Here is a 13,232-nt window from a genome sequence, read left to right on the forward strand (position 1 = left end):
GGTAAGAGGAGAGAAAACCCTGCAGGAACAGCAGATTACTGCCTGACTAGGACAGCAAACAGCCACTAAACCATCCTACCCACCTCACAAACCTTCCTGTCACTCATTCACAATGTTTGTTCCAAATGCTTGCTCCCTAATCCAGGATCTTTATAAATAAATTTAACCTTTCATTTTTTAATATTTTTTTCTATTAAATCTCTATCAAAGAAACATTTGCCTTACTAGAAGGCAACAAGTTCCCAGATGCAACCCTCAACACTGGTGACCCCTTACAGGAACCACAACTTCCAGACACACTCATCACATATGTGCAGAAAATCGTGCTCATCACTCAAACAAGTGCACTTTGATCCTACATTTGTTGCATGTAGTTTGTATGGAAGCATCATGAATTACTCTGGTGTCATGATTACAGATGTACTTCAGCAGCAGCAAACTGCTTTTCCACCCATCTCACTGTGGGGGACCATCTGGGAGGAAATTCTGACTCTTGGATTACCTTGTGTTTTAAAGCAGCAACTGCAATCAGGACAGAAGCAATATTACAGTGAAAACAACTGCCAGTTCTGTCTGAGAATAACTATTTCCACCAGCTTGCCTAAATTGTTGGGGTTTGTTCTGGTTCGGTTTTTATTTTTTTAATAGAAAAAGCACTTTTGCCCATTGGCAACTAAGGCCTTCTTCCCAACCTGCTTTTGATTGTAAGAAAATATAAGATTTGAGAAAGATATTTAAAACACAGTACTAACTTTAATTCAAATTATAAAGGAAAAGAATGGGATTAAACAGTGGTTTATCTATGTGACTCTGAAAAACCTGAACTTGTTTTGGTGCTTTGCTGGGATTAAATGGGAGTTACACTGGATATCACAGTTAAAATAGGAGCTTAGCACTTTGTTTTAAAATTTTTTTGAATGACCAAGTCAGGGATTTTTTTTTTCACCCTTAACACAGATAAAAGCCAGCAATACACACCCAGAATCATTTGCCACAGCAGCAAAACCACAGCAAACTACTTGGGTGCCCAATGCATTTTCCCTCGCCAGTCCTCCCTTCCTCGTTATCTCCTCCTGCCACAAACCCTCCACACCTTCCCCAGGGCTGCAGCACCAGAGACTATTCAACTCCATTTTATACTCATACACTTGAAACAAACACTCTTCTGGTTGTGTCCTGCTCACCAGCCTTGCTGTGATTAGCTAAGGGAAAACTTCAGCCATGGCCGGAATTGTTTGCCTGCCTTTGTTTGGCTGTGAACAGGACACAGTTAAACAGCAGAGTCAGCACATCTCCTGAGCTGGGCAGTCACCTGCCCCCAGCCTGCCCAGCTGAGTCTGAGCACACACATCACAGAGCACCCCAGCACATCCCAGAGCATCCCAGAACATCCCAGTGCATCCCACTGCACCCCAGCGCATCCCAGCACACATAACAGTGCATCTCAGAGCACCCCAGCATATCCCAGTGCACCTCAGTGCATCCCAGCACATCCCAGAGCACCCCAACACATCCCAGCCCACCCCAGCATATCCCAGTCCACATCCCACTGCACCACAGCCCATCCCAGCCCATCCCTGCACCAGGCACAGGGAGCTGCTGTCACCCACCCAGTGCCCAGCCAGAATCACAGGAGCTCTGCTCAAATTCTGAGCTTTGGACATCAGCTCAGACACTCCTCCATGGCAAGGAAGAGAAGAAAGAATCTGATTGCTTCTGAGTGCTTATATGAAGTAGTTTTAAATCCCTAAGTCACTCTTGGGGCATTTATTTTAAGCTAAGACTGTAGTGCGTACAATATTTACCCACACAACTACAAAGGTGGTGTCCTGGTTTTGCATGGGATGCATTTATGGAAGTGATGCAAACTTGCAAGCGATGCAACTTGCTAAATGATCCAGAAGCAGAACTTGTGACCTCTGTAAAGAAAGCTACACATTTTTACTTTGTGCCATCAAATATGGAAAAATGTACTATTTATTTAATTATTTTACAGAAAAATATCACAGCTAATGGTTGGCAATTATTCTTCATTTCCTGGTTCTTCCTTTCATGGCTTATCAGAGAGAAATGTTTCCTCATTTCAAGTCTGACACTTACTTGGCTCCAAGAATCTGAAAGATACATGTCAAAGAGCTAAGAATGCTACTAACAAGGGAAGGAGGAACATGGAAATGGCACTGCCCACTGTGGGAGGATAGGGAGCAAAGAAAAAGTTCACATATCCCTGAGAAATATCAAGAGAAGAAAAAAAATATTAATGCTGAGAAAGATGCATAGAATTCCTGTTCTTGACTTCTGGCATTCTAACTCAGCTCAGTATTTCATGTCTCAACCTCTTTAGGGCTTGGGGCCCTTGAAAACAAGTTACCTTACAGACACTCCCACCTATTTAGTGGGACAAGGGGAAGACAGCAGATTTACTTTCTGCTTTTTGAGTAACCTAAAGGAAGGGAAAGGATCACACCCCTGTGGAGACTGACTCCAGGATATGACCCCCCTGCACTACAGAGATGCAGGAAGGCAAGAACTCAAGTGACCTTTGAGTGCTATTTATAGACAAAGAGCTCAGCCCACTTGAACTCTTCTCGAAGTTTGTGGCAGTCAGTGGCAAACTGAGCCCCAATGGGCTGTAATTGCCTTCCCGAATCACAAAGCAACTCTGACTATCACACAGTACCCAGTGACTGTCTGGATAAAGACATTTGAAAATACTACTACATTTTCAAGCAAAGATCTAAGAGCAAATTGAGTACCAGTAAAATCACGGAGCTAACTCAGAAGCCCACAGAGTTTTAGCCCCTAGTTTATGCTAATCGTGTATGACAAAGCAAGCCAAAATACTGAGTATTTTCAGAGAGTGATCAAGTGCACCACTTCTTTAAAAAAACAATCACCACTGTAATGGTGTATAGCACAGACTAGTGTATAAATTCATGTCTCAAACTGAACATTTGAGAAACTCTTCATTAAACCCTCTCCTCTACCTAAAATGATCCACAGCCTTTCAGTGTACTGCTATCATTACATACATGGTGCATAACAAAAGATCCTGAAGGGAAAACCTTAAAGAATGCCAAAATAGATTGGAGTACCAAACTACCAAAAATCAGGATACTACAGTCTTCAGAAAGAAAACACAGAATGTATTTTACCATGACCCAACTTGAAGAAAGAACACACCCATCTACTGCTAACACCCCTCTAAAAGTACATCCCAATGGAGGTCATCCCATCTATTTATTTTTTGCAGCATCCTCTTGCAGTTTTAAAAACAAAAGGGAAGAGATGCATTTTCACCCAGCTCCATGTCTCTGAAGTGCTTCAGATGGGAGATTATGTCCATCTGAGGTCACAGAATCCAACATGCGGCACCACACAGAGCAAGTTCTACTGAGCTTCTTCAGAGCACTGAGAAGTGCGCAGAGAAACTGTAACAAGCAGGGATCCAATAGAGGGAGTTGCTTCCAATAGTGAATATGGAAAAGTCCAGCCAATTAAGGTTCTACCACAGCAAATTTCTTTCATTATTTCCTCCAGGTCTTTGCTCTTAACCTGTGTAAAGACCAGAATAAAGTTGTTCTATGTCTTGCTGTGTCTCTGCTGCTGGGGAGGATCAGGTACTGGGTGCTCTCGCTGTAAGTGAAGGCTGATAGCCAAAAGCACAGCCACAGTGCAAGTTTATCCTTTTCTCAAATCTTTCTTTTAGCAAATCCTCCTGCTTTCCCTCCAGAGACTTCCAAAACATGCTGCTTCCTTGGTTTTGGCAGTACTAGACAAAGCCAGCTGGAAGTCAGGCCAGGTTGGTTAGAACATTCTTGCTACTCAAAAGCCAACTAATTCTTTGAAAGCAAAGACACAATTTTAGCCTTTATAATGATTCTGAGTTGAGAAGGTTTTTTTTGAAGGACATATTCAAACACAAGTGTCAGAAAAAAAATATATATACACACACATACACAGGAATAGTCAACTGCACACACAGGAATAATCAAATGCACAAAAATGTAATAATTTGTTATAGCTCTTCAGAAAAGCAGTGGTAGATTTAAAGACAAATTCAACTTGCAAACCAAAGGCAAAAGGCAGACAACAAATGGAGATGTATAAACAAAACACAGCTTGCAGGACAGATGAAATAACACTCCTCTCTCCATGCATCAAGAGATCAGCTTCAGTAACACAACTCATTTGGGGCAAAAAGTTATGAAGAACAGAGATCACGTACAGAGACTCCAGAGGAGAACAAGAGCAGATGAAAGTCTAAAGAACATGAGTTAAGGGCAGAAAAAGGTTAGATGTTATTTAGCAAAAAAACCCAAAAACTGAGGGTGATATCAGTCTGCAAATCAGCTCTAAGGATGGCTGCACTTGGAACACTGAACATGAGCTGCATTAAACAAGAGTCAGAGCCACTAAAAATTACTCGCTGCTTTATTCCATCTTTCTTTCTTCCTTCCCTCACAAAGTTCTTCCAAAGGAAGCAGCTCAGTGTTCCCTTCACCTTTGAGTTACATATTTCAGTACATAACACTGAGGGCTGGCAGTCCAAAAAACCTTCTCATGCCAAGGACTGTAGTGGGCTTGGCATGCTCTGGAGCTTCCAGCACTGGAGATTGTCTGTCTAACCAGTTCCTAAAGCCACCCAGCAGGAATGGCACAAGCACAGCTGAATTTGCCTGGGGAGAAGGCAGAGAAGAAGATAAAACTGAATTCTACAGAGACTTTTTTCAGCCAAATTTTTGAAAAAGTTTTAAGAAGGCATGCAGAATTTCAGAGAAAGGTGATGCCTAAATGACAAGTTAAAAATTCTTGGTTTGGAAGCACGTTTTATTACACAAGGGGAAAAGTCCCTGAGGATCTGCACTGTGCATTTTGCTCCCACTGCAACTACTTTCCTGATAAATACAACCAGGATAACTTTATGCAATGCAATAATATTTTTTTATCATACCCTAGTATGTATTGGATCTTCAAGTATTTAAATAATTCATATTCATATTCACAAAGAATATCACCTGCCTTTTTGTGCAAGATGTTTAATGTATTACAGCTCATTTTAAATTTAAGATTTAAGTTCTTAGCTTTTAAAGTAAGGTCTGTAAAACAGCACAAAATCATTTATAGCAAGAAACTAAGATGCTCATATCCCACTGTAAAAAAAGCCACTCGTTTCCATAAGCTGATTCAAAGATAAGTGGCAGTATATTTCACATACTTTGTTTTTTATTAATCTGGTGAAAACTAGCTTGACTTTCTAGAAATAAGCAGAACTTAATCATTTCTGCTATGCATATACTTTATTACCATTTGTTTTCTTAGAAACTTGCTTATAATTACTTTCTGAACATACAACAGTAACATTTTGTCACAGTTGAGTAAAAAATTTTAAAAAATCAACCAATGCATGTGTTGTACTGCAAAGTATTGATGACTCAGTAAATCTGACACTTCAAAAGACCCCAAATATTTGCTAGGATTATAGAACTGTCAGAAATGTTATAGACAGATGTGTCACAGCCCACCCCAGGAGGTGTCCCCAGACCCAGAAGATGACCCAGAGTGTTTTGGCAGCAAACAGCCCTGCTCCAGTGCAGTGACTCCCCACAGGACACTTCCCTCAGCTCCAGGAGGTGTGGCTCCACATCCAGACTCCTGACCTGACTTACCAGTTAGTCCAGTATGGAGCAAGTGCCTGGCACTGGTTACTGCCACCATGCTTGAATATTAAGCTACAGAACATTAAAAAAAAAATCCCAAACAGGGAAATCTGGAAAACTGATTCAGATCCGATCATCTGCACAACCCAAAGCATCCAGCCAATATTCAAACTCTTTTTTGAACACTTCTAAAGTCTGATTTTATCACCATGTGCTAAGGAAACTACATGACTGACAAATAACAAAAAAAAGCAAACATAGATTTCAAGTCAGTGTAACTGAGTTTTTTTTAATAAACTACTAAGACTCTTCTTGCAGAAGACACAAGTAAGAGATTGAGGCTTGTCTACCTCCTCACTCCTTCCTCACTCTCTCCTGACACATTTCAGGAGAAGAGTCACTTTCTGGCGAGCTCCAACTTCCAAGAGCAGAAACTGCTTCCTTTCCCACAGCTCCCATCTCAGCTCCCCTCCCTCCCAGCATCCCAAGGACAACACCACAGCCACCTGCTGAGAGGAGGCAGGGACACAGAGCAAAGAGAACAGCTCTGCACAGGCACATCCCATTCCCATTCAGGCACTACATAGGACTGGCAGTACAGCACTGCTGGTTTTCTCCTGCCCAAACTCTCTCCACATTGCTTTTGGCTGAAGCTACTCCAAGTACTAACATAAGAAGAAGTCTTGAAATCAATGCTGAATGGAAAAAAGTTTTTAACCAGCAATAATATGTTTCCCTTATTGGAACAAGAGAGCAAAGGGTGTTTCATCTTACAGAAGAATCCAGCTTGCATGAAAAATAAAATACAGCAGAAGGAAAATAAAAAGGAGAAGTTGAGTTAATAAAAACTATATCCAGAACTGAAAAAATCTTGTTAAAAGGAGGATTGCACAAATTGTTCACGGTACAATCATGAAGAAATTACCGATTACTTATGACTACCTCTGAGATACATGCACAGATTTATATAAATATGTAGGCAACTTGAGAGATTGAGGAGAACACTGGTCAATTTTTATACTTCACAAAATAAAACTGCTACATTTTTGTCACCTCTTCCCACTCCCCATCCCCTCTGAAGAAAGGTTAAAATCATCTTTGCCAAAGAATTCCAGAAGTAAAGCTTTCAGAGCTGGCAAGGTAACAGCCATCTGATATCTAAAGGCAGCAATTTAAGTGTTATGACAATGAGATTGTTCTTCACAGCAAAATCCATCTGGAAAACAGCTAAAAAATATGAAGCTGATACATTTAACACACTGTCAAAGCATGGAAGTTAATTTAACTAAGAGCAGGATTAGACTAGACTTTTTCTACAAAAAATATTTGAATCATGCAAAATCTCAGAGAGATTAATATTAATAATTCAATTACATGCACTCAATTGAGTTTATCCAACTTGCTCAAAAGCACAACAAATCTCTGTGTTTCACATACCATATATTCCTTCCCACTCTGAATCTTTAGATGGTGAAGAAAGAAAATAAGTAAGTCATTGTAATGTGCCAGTATCTCAAAAGGCAGAAGCTTTGCAGTGAACAAGACAGTGGTGATTTCAGTGGCAGGGCTGCTTTGATCTCTCAAGAAACACCTACAGTGGAGCCTGTTCAAACTGTCCTAGTGAAAACTGTTTCCCTTATTTGGTCTGTATACCATGCCCATGTAACACAAAGTATTTTAGATCAGACCAAATTATGGTGAAAAGCCTTTCTTGATTTATAATCAGCCACAATAACTGGACTAAGGTAAGATTTTGGCCATGTTGAAGGAGGCTAAACACACTTCAAATTTGATATTGCAACATTTTTACAATAAAGTTACATCTTAGCTCAAATTCCAGCAATCCTCTTTGATTCCCCCCCAAAAAAGATCCTGCTTCTCTTTCTTTATTTCAAAACACCAGTACAGATCTAGACATGCCTTTGCTGTATTCCACGAGCACAGAGGTGGAACCAATAAAATGACAAACATGTTTCCATGTCATCTGTTTCCTGCAGACCCCCACTTCTATAGTTTCAAGTGGAGCTTGGACAACCCTTCAGACATTAAGTTTCTAATGCCCACCCTCATTTAAATCACAGCTTAGTTACTCATCAGCCCTATGAAAAGAAACACCAAGTTAACACATGAATCTTATTCATCATAAATATGAATCAAAGAATATGATCAAAGAATTTCTCTAGCCCAGTCTCAGTCACTTTCTGAGGATTCCCTCAGATGCAGGATGAAAGCAAGCTGTGCCTCTCTGGCACTGCTCTTCTAGACCACAGCTCATTCCCTGGTAACCCCTGTTGTTAGTGAATAATGAATGGGTTAGATCACATCACAAGAGAAAAAAAAAGCAGGTTTGGTCAATAGGTTGGCAAGTGAGTAAACAGAAATATACATATACAGAGGAAAGCACTCAATTTCACAATTGCTGAATCTACTCTAACCTTTCAGTTTATCCTAAAGCAGGCAGATTTCATCTGGGCTCATTCATATTATGATCTGTATTCTGTATTTCCACTAAGCAGGTGATCACTTCCACTTTTTGCCTTTCCCAGTTCCAAAATACACAACCTAATCCCCCCACCACCACCCTAGCAGCTTTTCCAAAGAGCAGTATCAGGCCCTCATGCATGAATGAACTACTGAAATTCACAGGTATTAACAGACACACAATATTAGAAGTCGATTTCTCTTTCACCATTTACACTACAATTAATCCCTCCAAGTCTTGAAAACACCAAACCATTTGTGAGGGTCTCCAGCCACCTTTAATACTGTATTTCATCAGAAAAGAAGGATAACTCTGCTCCCTGTTTGAATATAAGAATGGACTATTCACATGTTTCATTAAACAAACCTTTGGCTCAACATTCTCCCTCTCAAAATATTTTCCTCACAAGCCTCTTTGCAAACAATAGTGGGAGTCCTGAAGAACTCACTGCTTACAGAACTACTCCCTGTGTAGATACAGGAACATCATGTCCCCCAAAGGCAGCTGAAGTTTCTTTACTACTTTCTTCTGCATCTTTTTTTTGATGCTTCATTGTCAAAGTGTTTCAACATTCTGATTGAGAAGTAACACACTTAAAATCTCTGCTGGAAGGGACACAGGCACTCAAGCTATTTCCTCAAGTCAAAAAGCAGTTCAGTAACACTCTGTTTCACTTCCCAGAAAACTCAGCCAAACCATGCTGAAACACTATCAACAGGGTATTTTAACTGCAAGGGATTAACATTTTGACATTTCACAACTTTCTGTAGAAATCTGTGCTCTCAGTGCAGAATACACCAAATGGGCACCCAGGATTTTTATTTGGCCATGTGCCTGAACCAACACCTTTCTCTATCCTCAAAAAACAACCTGCAGAAAGACACTGCACAACACAAGAGAGTCATTTCCCCTTCCTGATGCCAATACAAGTTGGGAACAGAAAATGAAACAAGTTTAACCTGTTGGAATTATCCCACTTTGCCCTTTCACCAACACATCTTGAGGACCCACAAAGAACTTGCCAAGAAGAACAAGAGCTCTCAATACTCCAACCATTCATTCCCAGTAGCAAAGAGCTCTCATCTCCAGCTGTCAAATTCTGCCCCTAAAAAGGGCATTTGACACTTTTTTTCTGAAGATCCACACAAGAATCACGACTCTTCAGAGCTGAAATATTATTTTAAGAAATCCACAGTACCCTAATTAACAGTGGAGCGAAATGTTTCTAGTGCAGAACAGGACTCCACTCTCAGAATACTAATAATCTGTTTAATTACAGCTTGAAAAATGGAAACATCCTCCAAGCAGGATGGTTCTCATTCCATAGGTTATTTTACCTATAAATCCCTGCTCTGCTAATAGGAGTTAAACTGAAGGAAGACAAGACTTGGTTTGTCTTGGTCAAAACTTGCCAAACAACACGATTCAGTTGTTTTAATTTATCTTCAGTTTCTGAAGGTGGAAACAACTGATATTAACAATGGTCTCTTGGTCTTCAGATTGTAGAACTATTTTTTGTGAAATAATACAAACACTGACAGCTGTTTAAAGGTAGCTGTTCATTAATAAAGTGCCTGTTCTTTCACAGAATAAAGTATGGTTGTCTAAACTGAAGCTAATCAGGCAGGTTTTCAGAGAAAAACACGAAATCTTTGTGTGCACATGGATATGTACATGCATGTAATTGCTGCTATGCCAAGGGAGGTGAGGCACAACCCTTTTGCTGGAAATTTGGCTTAAGGCTCTCACCTTCAACATCCACAATCCTTGAAACAGAATAAGCAAGTCAAACAAGCAAGTGAAAAAATATCCAGCACTCTCATGGTGGGTAAATACAACCTAGAGAAACATCTTCAAGCAGTTCAAATAACCTCTGGCTTCTTGTGCAGCAGCTCTCAAATCAAGACAGCTACTTACAAACAAAACACAGCTCCTACAAAGCACACAGTACACAATGGTTGAAAGCCACTTCTGCACAAGTACTTTGAAGAACAATATCCCACGTGGCTGCAGTTGCTAGAACTTACCTTCCTGAGCTAATAAACAACATGGCCATGTGAGATCGGAGCATTAAAGGATTCTAGAAGAATGAGCAAAACTAGTTCTGCAAGTCATACTCATTAAGATCCTAATGACACATCCACAAACCTGGCACGTGAGAAACCCTAAGAAATCCAAGACACTGAATGCAAAATTGATTTTTATCTAGGTTGCAAGGTGGAATCAAGCCTCTCACAGGGGATCATCACAACCAAGGCCAAGCTATGCCTGGAAACTACAGACAAGGCTTTAAATGTGTTTGAGCCATAGTTCTGCCTCTTCTGTCTCCTACTTTTCCAAGCTATCCTTAATGCTGAGGATTGAACTGTGACTAAAAGAACAGAAATCACTTGCTTTTGCCAAACTGCAAAAGAATACAAAGGTCCAACACTAGGCTGCCATGATGGAAGCCTAGAAGCTCACTCAGGGTTAAAAAGAGTATTTTCAGCCAAACCAGCCAGATAAATCCAGTGACGATATTAGAACATCTCCCAAAACCACTAACTTCTTTTTCAATCACTGTCAAATTATGGCTTTTATTAATGAACTACCAGATTCACAGCATCTTCTTTAGGTTAGCCTGATATTTTTAGTATTCCAATCCACAGTGGGAAATACAAGTACAGCTTAACTAGAGAACTTTCCCCAGAGTATTTTCACTCTTTTGATCTCACACATTCATCAAGTGGCATTAATTTTGTCCAGTCTTTCTAGAGAGGGAGATTAAGTCCTCAAACAAAGGCACTTCTTTTTCTATTTGCTCTTCTTTCCAGATTCCTTCCGCTCTGCTCATGTATTTGGGAAAACCAAGACATGGAAGCCTCAGCTAAAAAACAAATTATCTAATCCTGGGGATAAATACCCAACTACTCCTTAGAAATCTGAGTGCAGCATTCTCACAGGTGCTACAAGCAGCAAAGGCACCTCCTGGATATGTCAAATACTGTGAGATCCCTGTGAGCACTGCAGCCTCAGCATGGCCCATAACACCAGCCAGATCCACCAGCAATTTATAAAGCCAGAAAAAGGCTTTGGGACACAGCAGCCACCAGGTACATGAGAGGAACTGATTTGCATTTTTAGAAGTGCTTTAAAAGGGAGTAAATTATTCAAATTCCCTCATTGCATGTAGTATCCCAGGAACAGCCTGTCTTCCCCACAAAACAAAGTTTGGTCCTCAAGAGTTACAGCAGAGAGGCTGCTGCAACTTCCTGCTGATAAAAGCTGTGCTCTGTTCTAAATTGGATCTTTTTCAAATCCAAAATGCAAAGAGAACCCAAATCCCAAACCTCTGCCCCTTTTGCTTCCTTAGAATAAAATTCTCCTTTAAAACTGTACACAGTTTAGCATCTACACACCTGTAAATAAGTGCTATTTTATGTAGCTCCTTAAGTGTTCCAAAGTAAGGTGTGAAAATTCCAATTTCAGCACACCACTACAAGTCTGAGTATACACCCATGATGACCAAATGTGATTTGTTTCAAAGCAGGAGTTTTATATCTTTTTGTCCTTGGAATTTTGAAACTAACAAATAATTTCCAAATCCATTACAAACATCCCAGTCACAAATTGTAGGAGGATTTGAATTAGTCAAGCTTTCACTCTTAAGCTAATAAATGTAGAAGCAACTATGTTCATCAGGTCTGTTCCAAACCAGGAATGTTTAATATGTATTTTCCAACAGTGATACCTCAGAACTACAGAATGCAAAAATGCTTTTATCAAAGTTAAAACAGAGAAAAAAGTATTTTACCTGTAAATTTCTGGAGTAATGAATTAATAATTATATATTGACCAAAGCAGCAGGAAAAGTTATTTTAGCAAGTCTACTTCCTTCTATTCTCTCCCCATTAATTCTCCCTTTCATAACATATGTAATCTCAAGTCAATGAAATACCATTTAATTCAAATTAATTTTTCTAACTCCAAGTACAGAAAGAGCTTCTCTTCCATGTTCTGCTCATCATGGGAAATTTCCAGACTCCTGAACATTTCACTAGGGTCAAAATTTATGTGCTGCCAGATCTGTGTACAAAAAGTCAGGTTCAGAAAAAGAACTACACAAGGAAAGTACCTGCTGCCTCCAGTAAGGCTTCTAGTCTTGCTTGTGTTTCTGGATCCACAGTTCTCAAGTCCGCACCTTCTGCAGCACTCGATAAGAACAACTCCGATGTGGTTTTGAGTACTGGGTTATCAAGATCTTCTTGGTCCAAAATAAATGATTCAACCTGTTTGCAAAGTTAGAAAAACAATTTTACCATTTTTGAAGCTTTGAAGTAAATCTAAAATATTACTCCCAAAAAATTCCACAAAAATAATCTAACTGTACTATCATAATTGTGTTTTAACTGCCAAGAACATAGAACAAAACTACAAAAAACTCACTGAAGAGGTAAAGTCACAAAATACAAAAACCCTGCATAAAAAAATATTGCAAAAATTACAATTTAAAACACCTTAAATACAGCAAGATCAACTCAGATAAAATACTGAATAAGTGTTATGCATGTTTGCACAGTTAACCACCCAAACAGGCAGACACAAGAAGCTGTAACATCTCTGTCACCAAAGCTCATCTACCATGTTATTAATAAAAGGCACCAGTAATGATTGTGGTACAGCTAGACCTATCTGAGTGCCAGGGAAAGATGGAATGTTTTCCCAAGATGCCTTTCATTTCTCTTTTAACAGTAATTTCAACAGAGGTAGCACAAAGATTTTGTTTATTTTGAGCAAGAACACAAGAATTGACCAAAACTCAACAGCAAAACATCTGTTTCCAAGCTGGCACTCAGCATTACCCCAGTCTGCTCTGCTTTCTGGACAAGAACAGATCTGCAGAAGGATTAGGCAGGCAGGTATTCCAACCAAGCAGCAATAATGCTGTCCCACCAGTGCCCCACGTGACCTCCAAACACAAGCCCATGGAATTACTCAACATAACACACTGCAGTTTTATGACAGCTTGCCAGAGTAAACAAGGAGGATACCTGACTCACACTCTAAAGAGAGCAGAGCTACATTTCAGAATCTCCCAAGCTCAGACACAA

At 39.9% G+C, this 13,232-nt stretch overlaps 1 protein-coding gene across 11 annotated transcripts in view; it reads right to left on the bottom strand.

Annotated features, from left to right (window-relative positions):
• The window catches only part of LOC115908880 (ankyrin repeat and KH domain-containing protein 1-like), a 100,439-nt gene that overhangs the window by 73,076 nt on the left and 14,131 nt on the right, over positions 1-13,232 (bottom strand). For all 11 annotated transcript variants that reach the window (XM_030957765.1, XM_030957764.1, XM_030957760.1 and 8 more), the window contains exon 2: positions 12,257-12,410. In XM_030957765.1, the coding sequence (XP_030813625.1) occupies positions 12,257-12,410 (154 nt within the window). The remainder of the gene's footprint in view (positions 1-12,256; positions 12,411-13,232) is intronic.

Source organism: Camarhynchus parvulus, chromosome 13 (genome assembly GCF_901933205.1).
Source record: "Camarhynchus parvulus chromosome 13, STF_HiC, whole genome shotgun sequence".
Taxonomy (NCBI): domain Eukaryota; kingdom Metazoa; phylum Chordata; class Aves; order Passeriformes; family Thraupidae; genus Camarhynchus; species Camarhynchus parvulus.